Below are 14,348 nucleotides of genomic sequence, written 5' to 3' on the forward strand. Positions count from 1 at the left end.
TATAAAAACAATGATCGTTTAAAATATGCGCGACCTTTAAGCGATATAACCTGTATACATACTTTCAATGCTTTCAGCGTGAAGGTATACAAACAAGTTAATAGCTTATCGACAAAATGCATTCATTCACGTATCAAAACATGAGAGTTTATTTACATTTACTTTCCGCTGTCAATTTCGTTTTAATAACAAATATAAGTGAAGTTATAAACTATGATTGACAAGAAACACAAATTTTAAATCCAAAACAGCGGTGGTTCTTCACCTTTATAAACTACTAGAACCCTCTAATAATGTTTACTGAAGCCATAAGGTTATTGATAACTTGTGCAATTAATGGAACATAGTTTAACAATCCTGTCACCCTGAAACTCGATCCAGCACATATATAGTGGGAGTCACTCCTGAACGTTTAGCGATGTCTGTTCAATTAATAAACCGGATAATTATTCGGAAATTCAATCCACTTACCAACATTATGATAAACTAGCCAGATTAATCCAGTTTAAACCAGTTTATGCCTCTGCAGTCAATTCTTTATAATGATGAAGCATCTAATCTTAAGCGCTGACTTTATAATCCATTAGTAAGATAGTAAATCTTTGCTACGCAGGTAAAGCAATAAATTTTGGACATTTAAATCATTTTCTTAATTTTTTGAAAAACCTGTGACATTAGCCCCTAGATTTTCTATTGCATTATGGCTGTTCTTGAAGTTGTCATTTTGATTCAAACCCGCGCTTTATTAAAACGCAGGAAGATAAAAACATTTATTACATACATGTATTTATTGTATCTAGCAATTAACATTATATGTGTGTTTATTTTCCGCGTTTTTTATTTACATTTTAATATACAGGGTTCGCATAGACATTAACGGTTTGTCAAATTAAACTGTGGTTAAACTAAATTCATTTACAATTCAGACATCAGTAAGTATATTAGTGTAACGTCCATTGTTATCAATCAAGTATAACTTAATACATCTATACAGTCCAGCCAAGCGAGCCGTAGAATTTATATCCGCTAGACGGAGCAGGAGTGCATGTTCCGTATAAACGCTAGATTTTGGATTAAAAGTCTTTAATTAAGCGGCAGATTATGCAAGCTTATAAATCCAGTCAGGAAATCCCAATTTAACACCTCGACATCTAATGAAAAGGAATAATGTTTCCCTGCGTGCCCTGTCAGGACTTTTCCTGAATTAACGTCGAAATTGCTTGATTAATTGCAGGACTATCTGTATAGACATTGATAATAGAGTCGAGTTTTCCATACATTATCGCAGAGAGAATATACTGGATAAACTACTATGCGGGATTTAATTTGTTTAAAACACTGTTTGATTTTTACACAAAACAGGTCGTAGCGGAAACTAAAAATATTTCGGTAAATTAGTGGTTTAGTGGAAAGTTTAACAGTTTACTATAGGACCAGACTCCTGTATCATGACAGGAAAGATATTTTAGCTTACAGTCGGAATGCGAACAGCGTTATTTGTTAAGTTAGTGACAACTGAACTTTAAACTATAACTTATTGCCGGGTTTTCCACATTCAAGATGAAAATGAAATCAAATTAATGAAGTGCGAATGTTAATGTAAAGGTTCGAAAAGTTTTTAAACATTAACTAAATATTAATGAACTTTAAACTATGGTCACACATCACGCTTGACATATTTTTTGTCATGTACTTATTTGTGCATATTGACGCAATTTTACGCAGTCCCGTTTTGGAAGCCTTGAACTATTTAAAAATAATCCTCATTAGGGCTATATCACTTGCGTAGGTCAAAAATTCCGTGTTAAAAGTAGAAGCATAAGTTGGCAGGGCGTGCAGGGTGGATCCTACGCTAAAGTAGCGTCATTACGCAGCAGACGGAAAAGCACCGTCACGATTTACGTGGCTACGTCACAGGATACTACAAATGTCACGTTTTCTTGCTCTTTGTAGGAGTAGATCGCTGATGAGACTTTGCCTTCTGACGTACGTAATCTTTTTCCGGTCCCGAAGTAGCGAAAGTTATAATTTTATTCGCGTTTCATACGCAATATACGTTGATTGATGCCGTGGATCGAAGTATATGAGAGGTGCAATACCCAAAAAGGGTATCAGTTGTTAGTTTTACAGAAGGCAGGCTGTACGTGTATATTCTGATAAATATTAACGAGACTTGAACTTATATTCAAGAATTACAACGTTCAGTTTGTCCAGCAGCAACAGCCGGTCTATCACAGAATATTTTAGCATTAATGAATTTTAACAATAACGAGGCAGCAGCAAACGTAAAAGACTTTGCCGTATCCACGCATTCCGTGCTACCAGATGAGATGTATTTAGCGGAGACGTACCCGTTACGATCTCAAGCCACCGAGCAAGCTACGTTCTCGCCATTTTACAAGAACTTGGGCGCTGAGTGTTACACAGACGACGAGTCTTTAACCATCAACGCTTTATTTGACGACGCTGTTTCAACATTGCCACAGAGAGAAACGAACTTACAAAATAGCCACGCAGAAGAACGAAGTAGCTGCATGCACCAGAGTTACCAAAAGCAATTCCCTTATTTGCATCAAAAACTCTTGTCTAGTGGTGTCGGAGCCCACGGTACCGCATCAGGGTTTGAGTCATATACCAACACTATGGAGGTAGGTCCGTGTAATGAAGCTCGCGTGTCTACTAAGGTCGAATCGTTTCCTCTATTACACAAGGATTATCAGGAGCAGAGTGTTTGTTGGTCAAGTAGTAGGAACGACATGACCCGTCCTCCACAACTTCCCAGAAGGAGCAATTCCTGTTTATCTTCCCTAGAGAGCCTTGCTCACTCTCTCTCCTCTGCTCCTCTTCTTGATCCTGATTTCTTCCAATCCACAAAGCAAAAGAATAAGATAAGAAGATGCAAAAGAAGTCAAGATCGAAGATTACGCAGAAGAAGAGCGACCATTAGTTGCTCTCACAATGAAAAAATATCAAAAACTTTTCCAAACCGAACCCAAAACCAACCAAACCTAAATCAATCAAACTTATTTCACAAGGATCGAAACCTCAACACCCAACAATCGACCTCATCGAATCCTCCGCCAAACATTACACACATGGATGGTGACTTTGAAAGTTTATTCGAAGAGCCGCGGATAAAAGAAGAGTTTTCCGAAGTCGACTCGTTCCCCAACAAGGGTAAGTGCTTGACTTTAATATGCTATACCCAAAAAAGGTTCAGTATAGGGTTTTGGATATTTTAGTAAGTTAATGAGCAACGTATAGTACTGTAGGGTGACGTATACTGTTCGCTCTTAAATCCCATACTCCTGGTCGCATTTGCAACAACTTTTTGGGTTGCGGTGCATAGTTATATAATTCTGTAAACATTCGCTGTTTACTATATCAAATAGGACGAGTACAGAGAATGAAAACATGTCCCATTTTACCCCTCCGACTGTGTTACAGGTACTGGTTATTTCTGTATTAATAAACCGGCGGTAAACCACATATATAAATTAAACTTAAAATGACTTTAAACTTTTAGTAAGAGATTATCACGTTTGACCGTCGAATGCGGTTTAACTCTTGACCCCAATCTACAAATTATATTTAAACGAAATATTAAAAGTGACAACATACACGCGTGACAAGCAATTAAGCGACCACCCTACGTATGTGACGTTGTATATACGTAGCACGTTTTAGCGCGACATGTAAATAGATATAAATAAATAACTGACATTGCATCACGAAACTAATCAGTGTGAGTATAAGTTGTCATGTTGTTTGTGGTAATATGATCATGCAAACATAATGTCTGACGTTTTGTACATATAGGTGTATAGGAGGTTGGGGAAGATGGTACACCTTTAGTACATAATATCTAAATATCCTGATCGTTTTAAACAATTAAAAACTGTCTAGGAGTCGTTAGGATGTGGTTTTATAATTCTTTCAACGTTCATTGTTTAAAACAAAATGGGACGAGAAAACAGAATGAAAACGTTTCCTCACCTAATAGCCTACATCTCCTGCTCAATGTTAAATTTAACCACAGCTAGGGAATCTTATACACAAAACACGTAGCATGATAAAGGCATTTCCTATATATAGCACTGTAGTATCACATGGTCGTTCATTTACACTGGGTATTTCCACGTTGTAGGATTGTTGGTATACGCTTAATTCTGCTGAAACTGTTTCTTTGTATTTGAGTTACTCACTTTCATTATACCTATATAGTGTATGATAATCTCCAGGAATTTTCCGGGTAACAACTGCTATAGTTGGTAATGATTTTGAATAGCTTTAAACTTTTGAGCGAAGCTTTTCGAATCTAATTGTTTTCCTGTAATAGCTCTCGTATTCTTGCAAAGTTTAAACGATCAGCTTGCTGCTATTTACGCGCCACAACCAAGCTCGCGCAAGTATACTCGTCTCAATAGCGCGTATCCGGTGTAACGTTCTATACAGTGTTTCATCAAAGCTGTGACTGACAGCAAATTGTTATCACCACTCTTGCACTCTCAGTGAAAAGTGGGAAATTTGTCGCTGCCACGAAGCACGTATTTTAAATTGGAGACGGGTTATATCAGCTTCGGAAAATGCGAAATATTAATTCTTGTAATCAATGTAATTTCGAGAAAAGGCTTGTTGGATTATTGTTAAATATGTAAAATTTACATTTTTGTCATTTTATCTTTCTTTTAAAATAAGTTTGCGAATTAATGTTTTTTGGTCGGCAACTTATTGCTACCGGACTTTCGGCGGAGTATTTGTCTGCTTTATTTACCCCTAGTGCCCCGTACACCCATTGCATTAGCGTTTTGTGCTCCGACACCTGAGTTGTCTGGTGCAGCAATTTGCATTTTATCTGTCACGCTGACACTTTCTGTCAGGCTTTAGTTCATGATGAGGCAACCATGTCTTGTTTCGTGGCTTGGTAGGATTTCCGATGAGGTGAGCAGCATATCCTCACACCGCTGAGGAGCAATGCCTGTAATTATCCGTAAACGTAACGTGGGCTCTTTTCTGCGTACGTGTTTATCCCATCAGGGTATTGTGTGTTGTCACACTGCAAAGTTACTACGAACCACTGGTTGCCAAACATTAGGCATTCGAATCCCAACACGTTTACATTTTGTGTAGTGTTTTTGCATCTCTTTAGGCTGGAGTAAGTTGTAAAGCTTGCATACAGTTGTTTGTTTGCTATATTGGGCAATTGACGTTTAACATAATTAAGGACCAATGATCTAAAAAAATGTAAACAGCTTCCACAAACACACATTGTAAATACACGCTCGGTCTTGCTGCAAAAGTTAATCAGTGTGTTTTAGCCTAATTGCTATATTCGAAATGATGCGGCCCTTGTTTTGTGTTGTTTAAGGGCATTTTCAGTCAAAACGAAACCGCTTTAATACTTAGACAAATTTCAAGCGTCGGGGATTGTTCGTTCGAATAGCAAGAAACGTATTATGTTTCAAACTCAGATCAGTTGCTGCTCGTTTTGTCTTTAACCTTCCAGGAACACGCAGTACTGTTCCATTCGTTTAAGGACTATTTTCGTTACACGCCGGCCCCGATGCTCCACTTTCACGGCGTAAGTGGGTCTCAGGTGCGGCATTGAGTTTTTAATTTCCTCGATATCCTATATTGTTTATTGTTTAAATCTTATTACGTGTGTAGTTAACTGTGGGGGGTACAGCTCATGCAAAACACAATTGTTTTAGTGAAATGATTACTTTACACTAGTATAAATGAAACAGTGACAAATTATCGAGTTTTGTTTAAGTATTGTGCAAAGTGTATCTTTATAAGCATCAACAAAAACATAAACAGATAGCTACGAATGGCAGATACAGCGTTGAGTGCGTCCTATGTTTCCGATACTTCGCAGAACGAAGAGAGTGTAACCTCCGATATCCTCAAAGTTTTCAAGAACCCAGGCACGTAGTGTACACTGAATAACGTAATCACTGCGCTGTGTAATTTGCCTATCTGCTGCCAGAAATACACTTAGTTTGCAGTTGACAGTAATTTCGTTACTGTACCGAGTTAGAGAGTGTTTAGTGGCGAATAGTTGTAAACAACTTGTAAGCGACTTTTCATGATCGCTGATAGCGCGCCTACATGGTTGCAGCTTGTGTAACGGAAATTGTCGAAGACCTCCCCTACAGTATAAGCTTTCCTCGCCCGGCAGATCTTCAGTACAGTGCTGCTATTAAGCGTTGAACAGGCCAGGTTTAGAAAAAGCAAATTTAGACTAGGCTTAGGCAGAGTCACTGCAGTACACATTGAATAAACGCGTCAGAACCTCGTCCTGTAAATTTCGGCCAGCCAGACAGGATATGCGCACCATTATAACGGCTAATATCTATTTAGCGTAGGGTATCGCGGTCCTGCTGCTTTCCACAGTAGACAGCAGAGTGGATCCGCAAACGAGCGAGCTCTATTGATGACTAGGCATCTCTCAGCCCGCCATATTTATACCCAGCTAGTTCCTTCGGGCGCTACTCCGCTGTTGGACGTTTGGGGGAGGCAGAAGAAACAGACAGGGACGCGTTAGGTTTTCCACTTACTACATATCCCGTAGTAATGTTATTTAAGATCGTACGTAGACACATGAGCGCATATCCACAAGTTCAATTAAGGCAGCCTCACTATAAGATGCAACAGTTCGTCTGAAATCTAAGATCACTATGTATGCCCGTTTAAGAAACCTTGTATAACTGAATCCACCAAACACTTGTTTATTCTTTTATTGTATACAGATTTCTAATACCAATATATAAAGTACCGGTTTAAAAGCTAGAGTGCCTTTTATTATCGGCGTTTAATTTGGACATGTCGTCCAATATATACCATGATATAAGCGACCCTTCAGCTAGAATTTACTGCACTCCCGAATACGGTGAGTCCAATAATATCAGCAAACTAAATTAACCCAGCTTGATTGACAGGCGGCGTTGAAAGTTATAACACAGCTATAGTACTATACCTACTAAGTAAAGTTAAATTTAATATTTTAACAAATACGCCACGTACACAGCAAGGATTGACACAGCTTTTATTTTGAGTTGTAAGCATTTCTTTCTGTATAACGCTGTTTTATATTATATATGTTAGATAACTACTCGAATGTTTAATTTTTGGTAGGGGTTAAAAGGAAGGGAATAAATTACAACTTTAAGCCCTCCGCTCGCTTCCCTTTTCGCGCTTTTATTCATAAAAAATATATCGAACAATGCGCTTTACTTTGCAGTGTGTATTTCGACCAGCGATTTTATACGTTTAAACGAGCGCTGAAATTTAAATCGTCGGAAATTTTGATTTTTATACAGCTTGTGATATGGGAGTAGTACTGGAAACAAAATGGCGCCCGAGGGTCGTCCTTCCCGACTTGCTTTTAACTCTTTACCCACCAAAAGATGCAAGCTTATTTAAATGGGTTATATAGTCATAGTAACTGCGATCAATGGTAACCTCGGCGCTTGGTGTTAAACTAGGGTCACGCGGCGTGTACTCGTTTGGCCTGCGACTGGTTAAAGCGAAAGTCTTCGGCAGTTGTTTCACTTTTTGGCAATATATTCACAGAAACGTAGCAACCCGACAGTCACACTTGTGTGCACCCGGCGTAAAATGACGTTGACGTTTTAGGTTTTAGGACCAAATTGTCCTTAATTTGACCGATACGTTGTTGTTTGTGTGCGTTGACCGCCATCCTAATCAACAGAGTTCCACGTAAAATCAAAACAGATTGAAATATATTATTTAGTGTTTTCATAACCTCTGTCGTTACGATGGAGCAGGTAACCTTCTCTTAGTTGTATTTTAACCTGGGTCCTTTCCACCGTATTCGCAAAATATAAATAAATATCATATCATGAATATTCTCTGATGAATAAACATTAAATTATTCTAACTCTGCAGCTACCGCGTGGAAATCATACGCCGCAACTTTATCGAGTCCTGGGTCGGAATGCGCGTTCCCTGACATGGACGGACTGTGGGGGGGAAACCGATCCAGTTACCACGGAGGACACCAACGTATTCCTCATCATCCGGGGGAGGCAGATTCACTACACGTGAGTTTTCATTGTCGTTGAAATTAATTCTCGTGTGGGACAGCCGTAACAACAGTCGTTGTATGTAACTTGTGGGTGATGATTTTTGTTGTTTTTTTTGGTTGGAGATTTGAAGCAATTGGCGTTAAGTTTCTCGCCCAAGCATAATATATATACACACTTGCAATAGTAGCAGCCAGAGCCGTACGCGCTAATCACTTTGACACGACGCCGGTTTGTATAGATCGGTATAGTTTCCGCTGAGTTGTCCATACAATGGGAATAATAATCACATTTTCATGCATTTATTTTACTATCCAAGCATTTGAAATAATCGCTGTTTTAACGAAATTCTGGCCTCCTTATGTAATTCGCAAATTTTTTTTTCATTTCATTTAAAAACATAGAAAAAAGTAATGATGGAATATTATTAAATACTTTTGTCTTGTCGATTTTATGTAATTTGTTAGAGATAAACCGCGTTTATAGATATTTCAGAATTATTCGCTGTTTAACACAGTTTAAAAGCAACCTACTCTACTTTATTATTGTTCAACTCTAACGGTAAATTCTTCCTCCTCATGACGTGCTAGAAGACCGCTGATGTCATTTCTTTATCAACCAATACCAGTCAACTTCCGTGCAAATCCCTGCTCCCTATTTAATTATATAAACACACTAATTGCGACAGTTCCGCCTTTATGCGTCCCGCTTGTTATTTGTAATGATTGAAGTCTTTCTTACAATAGATCATTACGGCCAAAGCTCGTTAATGCGAAGGTGTTAATTAATCATTGGTGTAATATCAACACAACGAAGCGTCGCTATGTTGTCTGTCCTTGGTTCAATGCAAGATGCTGCTTTGCTCTAATTAGCACAGCTTGCTACCCGATCCAGTTTGCATCCTAAGCTGTACCGCTAATACGAAGCACTATTGGCCAAGACACAGGCGACGCTCCAGGCTTCTTCCGTTGAAACTTCGCTTAATTTCGCACAAACTGTAGCGACCTTCAGCGAAAAAGTTACCCCGCCACTAGGGTGACAACGCTTTCCGAAGAGCTCGTAGGACGTCCGTGTAAAGCACTGAAAATGCGAAGCTTCTCCACTAAAGCACTTAGCTTGCTATAAGATAGATTTTCTTTGAATTGTTTCTTCTGATATGCGGATAAATAACCGCGCATTTATCAAAAAGCAATTAACACTCGATGCGTCTTATATGTTCAAAGAAAATGGAATCTAGTTCCAAATAAATATGCGCGTTTGTTTTGCCGCAATAAAGTGCTATGATATCTTGTTTGGCAAGCGTTCTTAACAAATATTTTATTCTGTGTGCAGCATTTTGTTTAATAACATAAACTCTGCAACTGATTTCATAAAATATTGCAAAATATACACAACATTGTGTGCGTGTGAAATGTTTTATTTTAATACAGTGGTGTGGGGGAAGATGGGACACTTTTTAACTCGATTTTCTTGTCCCATTTAGTAGTAAACAAAGAACATTCAAATAATTATGAAACTATATCCTCACGACCCCGATAGACCGTTGTTAATTGATCAGGACATTTTGATATTATGTGCTAAAGGTGTCCCATCTTCCCCCACCCTACTATACATTGACTTAACAACAAACCTTAAGCTAACACACTTTAACTAACCCGCCCTTTATGTTTCAGGTGTCATTTCCTTCGTATTATAATTTCGCAAACGAGCTTGGTAGAAGCGGGGGTCAACAACACGATGTAACAGATCATGCTGTCTTCAAGGAGCCGAACGTTGTACAACGAAGTTCGTCTTCACAAAGCTACCATCGTAACGGTTCCATTTCCCAATCTCGCTCACCTGATGGTAGTTCTAGGTATATAGTTAGATGTTTATATCTGTGATAATTTATTTTGAGTATAGTGAGCAGGTTGTCTGGTGAATAGTTGTATGGATAATATCGCATTAGGTTACACGCAGGTATTTACATATCGTTCCATTAAGTATTTACAAAGTATTTAACCGACTTCATATTTTCATGTTTATTGTAGGAACTCCAGCAGTAGAACATCATCGGCTCAATATCTACCGTGTGCAAACCCTTCCCCACACACCGTATCTGCTGAAGCATCGCTATCATACATGCAGCACCCATACACCCCCTACCTTCCACAACACCTTCCACCAGGCCCCGCCGACGAAAGAAACGACTTCCAAGTCCCGCAGGATTTTACTTTAACCCCGAGCGATCTATCGACGGCAACTTACCCAGCGTTCCGCGGTTTACCGGAGCCCGCGCACCAAACTTCTAAGCTACATGGATCAACCACGAGTGTCGAGGACTCGAGCCGAGACCAACTTTGTAATCTGACCCCACCCACTACTGACAGCCACTCACCGTGTCTATACGGCGAGCAAGGGGCAAGAGCTATATCCACACCTTACCACCAGCAGTCTAATGAAATGCCGCCGACTCTTCCGCCTGTTGCTCTTGCAGCCATGCCCGACTTTTACGCTCGTGAGCCCTTCACATATGAGCACCAAGCAGCGTTAAATTCTATAGGCGCTTCTTCTGAGCTGGCATCTCCGAAAGATAAATACACTCAGGGCCTCTACGACGGCTACAGAGACGCAATAGATGTTGCTGGCAATCGTGGTCGGCGATCTTACGAAGCATTGAGCGTAAACCCGATCATAAATGTCCAGGATCTCACAGGATACACAGGTACAGTTGCAGGTATGGCCTCGGTACGTAGCTCTAACATAAGCTTCCTAATTCTAATCTTTGAACATTAGTTTAGTTGGCTTAAATGTTATTTCTATAATTACCGAACTAAAACTGTCACGACTTTTGTAAAACGAATAAATTAGCTGTAAAATATAAACCGCTTTATTCCTTACGGTTTCAGATCGCATATAACTTTATTTACTTAAATCTGTAAACACAAACAATATAGATAGGAGACATATCTTTAAGCCACGCAATGGTTCATTTAATAAAGACATTTATTTACACGTTGGACTGTTTATAGGTAATGGGCCAATACAGTTGTGGCAGTTCTTACTCGAGTTATTGTGCGATCCTGCTTGTAAACACTTGATTAAATGGACGGGTGAAGGGTGGCAGTTTAAAATGGAGGAGCCAGACGAAGTTGCGAAGTAAGTTATAACAATAACATAGGTTAGTGTGGGGTAAGATGGGATACCGTTACCACCTAAACCCAATATTCTTTATTCTTGTTTTGAATAATTAGAAACTTATTTTTTAAGTCGCGGGGCCACACCGTTAAATAATTCTGTAAAGATGTTTATCCCTATTAGTTGCGGGAGAATGAAAATATGCCGTAATCCCAACCTACTATACATGTTTATTTAAAATTAATAATTAATACAAAACTACAATACTAACTCATATTTTTGCCCCTTAGGCTCTGGGGTATCCGTAAGAATAAACCCAAAATGACGTACGAGAAGTTGTCGCGCGGTATAAGATACTATTATGACAAAAACATCATCGTAAAATGTCAATCAAGGTAAATATGAGAATACAGAAATAGAACATAATTTGTAATTTCTCATTTACTTGCAATTGGTGTTTTTTGTATTTAATTGAGGGTATTTATAGGCCATAACATTTAATGAGTGAGGTGTGCATATTTTAATTACTCGTTACCAATATGATGTTTGGTTGGTTTTTCGAAATATGGACCCCCTTCTATTACAACTGAAGATTGAACTCATTGTTTTATATCTAAACTAATCGCAATGTATTTCCTTTCAGGCGGTATGTTTACAAGTACGTGAACAATCTGGATTCAATCCTTGGCCACACAGCTTTACAAATCCATAAAATGTTGGGAATCCAACCTTTGAACGACGAGCAAGACGATACTGCTTCACCAAAAGAAATCAAACCCGTGAACCTACCCGTGGTCATACCACAGTCAGTGGGAACCCTTGTGCCTGCATCTGTATCACCGCCGTCAAGCACTGAACGTAAGTTGAATTGATACTTTTATTCTATGTGGGCAAGGTCCATGTCGAGGACCTGGGATTTAGACCAGTGTGGCCCATTAACCTGGCCTAAAAGTTGAATGAATTACTTTATTTTAAAGATTAAAGTAACCCTAAAAAGATCGTATAGTTATTACACGCTTATGATTAAAACGAAAGGATAAACTTATTAAATATAAACCGTGACCGTTACACCCAACTAACAATACTGCCATTTAATTTTCAATATTTAAGTTTTATTCGGAAGAAATGTCTGCGTAAGTTTAGATAAATAATTGAGCTACATTCGACTTTATACAGTAGTGTCGCTTCTGCTGGTTTGTTTTTTGGTTTGGTTTGTTTTCAATCATTATAGAGCTGCGTCCCGGACAGGTTGCGTTGAACCGTTTAACCTTTTATTTCCTCAAACAGAAGCGACAAAAAAGCAATCGCGTTCTCCACAGTTGCCCACGGGAGAGCCACCGTTTGATTACAACGCAGCTCATACATCGAAGGGATTCGTTCACTTCGGCGAGCATGGCAGTACTATCCAGCCGGCAGAATCCTTCAGTGAAACGTCGATGTCAACAGTAACCGTCAACATGGCGGTAAACGCCACAGCAGAGAATTTGAACCTGAAAATGGGCGACAATTTTCGGGGTGGGTGTATAGTTTTTAAACAGTTGTTCCACTGTGCTTATCTGATACTCCAATTAAAGTTAAAGCAGACGACATCTAGCTCACACAATTTCTGATATCATCACCTGCTTGACATTACATACGAACTGATTAATCTCGCTTCTATTGAACGGATAAAAATTTCAACATTCTTTTATAGTAACCGTCCCACAATATATTCTACTTGCAAGTTCGTTCTTGCAGTTTTGAAGTTGCTGGCATAGACTATAAACCAAATTTTTAACGTATTAGGAGCTTTGTAGTATTTTACAACAAATTTCTTCTTTATTTAAATTGTACTCGTGGAAGCTTTATTCAGTGGTTTGCTTTTTTAATCAAAACGAATCCGCCAACGATATTTTATCTGCTGCGTATAGGCATACAGCAATTCACCTCACGTGCAATTTACTAAACCTGTTTTCTAATTCAACAGAAAATGAAAAGAAGCCAGTGTTTGACGATTGGATTCGGGAAATAGCAAGGAGAAACCCTTCGCATATAAACAACGTTGGACCAACAACGTCACAAGACAACAACGTCCAATCAAACCACAGACCACCAAAAGAACAGCACCGCTCTTCTGTGACACCTGACGGCGAGACGCAGCGACAAATTAAGGCCCATGCGCAAACTCGCCAAGAAGAAGTCAACAATAATAACTACAACAGCAACAATAACCACGGCTACTATTTTAACCCACACACCTCCTGCATGCAAGCTACATACACATGCACGCAATAACTCACAAGACCAGAAGTCTTCAGGAAAACCATTCATTTACAAAAAAGAAACAAGTATATATAGAAACACTATACTGGTGTTTATTTTTGGTTGTCATATTACTACTCTAGTTTAAACGCCGAGCCTCTTATTTACGATTAACTTCGTGGTGCGTCCAAACGCGCTTTTGCTATACCTTTCTAATAACCTAACTTAAAACCAGACACTCTTATATTAACCAATCCATTCCGCCGTGTTTTGTGTGTAATATGTAGTTCGAAATGGCGATGGAGCTTGTGCCAAGTTGACAGTTTGTTATTAAAACCAGATACATGTTCAATGTTGATAACCATCTCATAACCACTGTTGTTTCACATTCCTATTGCAGCATAATATACATACCATGTTTAAAATCTCATTCGTTTGTGACTTTACCATGGAGTGTGATATTGCTAACACGTAACACAGTTATTTGTACATTTTAGTTCCATACAACAATCCTCAAACCAGTTCCACGTGTATGGCAGTCTCACTTTTGTTTTATTATATTCTGTTGAAATTATTAATAAATTTGCATTTGATTGCAGCGGAACTTTTAGTTGACGCTTATTGTTTTGGCGACAAGACGTGTGAACTGCAGTCGTTATAACACGAATATCAACACACCCTTTGTCCGCTTACGGGTTAACACATATTTGAAAGAGTTTTTAATTTGTTGTGTTGCGGACAATTTAAACAAACCATTAGGCAACACTGGGTTGGAGAAATTGCTGATAATTTTTACCCATGAGTCTTACTCATGAACGCATACGCTTGCAGCGGTAGCAGGGCCGAGCATTAAACATTAATCAACTTAGGTGCGCGCCACGGCGCGGGTAAAGGTAAAACACATTTTAGTGCATAATAAGGCAAATTATATTAGTAAAATAT

General features: G+C 38.8%; 1 protein-coding gene across 3 annotated transcripts; it reads left to right on the top strand.

The window, feature by feature from the left end:
• The first annotated feature begins 1,508 nt into the window (after positions 1 to 1,508).
• LOC149728925 (uncharacterized) lies at positions 1,509 to 14,004 on the top strand. 3 transcript variants are annotated; one of them, XM_089887756.1, is made up of 9 exons: positions 1,509 to 3,177; positions 7,912 to 8,066; positions 9,722 to 9,903; positions 10,079 to 10,764; positions 11,060 to 11,186; positions 11,456 to 11,560; positions 11,809 to 12,023; positions 12,453 to 12,680; positions 13,132 to 14,004. In XM_089887756.1, the coding sequence occupies exons 1-9, from the start codon at positions 2,253 to 2,255 to the stop codon at positions 13,437 to 13,439; spliced, it is 2,931 nt and encodes a 976-aa protein (XP_089743882.1). In that variant the 5' UTR covers positions 1,509 to 2,252; the 3' UTR covers positions 13,440 to 14,004. The 3 variants fall into 3 exon arrangements, with proteins under 3 accessions (XP_089743882.1, XP_089743883.1, XP_089743884.1); XM_089887757.1 differs by having other exon boundaries at positions 1,510 to 3,177; positions 10,079 to 10,752; XM_089887758.1 differs by lacking the exon at positions 1,509 to 3,177 and adding an exon at positions 5,740 to 6,892.
• Positions 14,005 to 14,348: the final 344 nt, after the last annotated feature.

Source organism: Ciona robusta, chromosome 11, assembly GCF_009617815.1.
Source record: "Ciona robusta chromosome 11, ASM961781v2".
NCBI lineage: Eukaryota > Metazoa > Chordata > Ascidiacea > Phlebobranchia > Cionidae > Ciona > Ciona robusta.

Excerpts from the sequence above, each read along its gene's own strand:
- LOC149728925 (XM_089887756.1), top strand. The coding sequence starts at position 2,253 with ATGAATTTTAACAATAACGAGGCAGCAGCAAACGTAAAAGACTTTGCC. Across the intron at positions 3,178-7,911 it reads CGACTCGTTCCCCAACAAGG|CTACCGCGTGGAAATCATAC; the intron begins GTAAGTGCTTGA and ends CTAACTCTGCAG. Across the intron at positions 10,765-11,059 it reads ATACACAGGTACAGTTGCAG|GTAATGGGCCAATACAGTTG; the intron begins GTATGGCCTCGG and ends GACTGTTTATAG.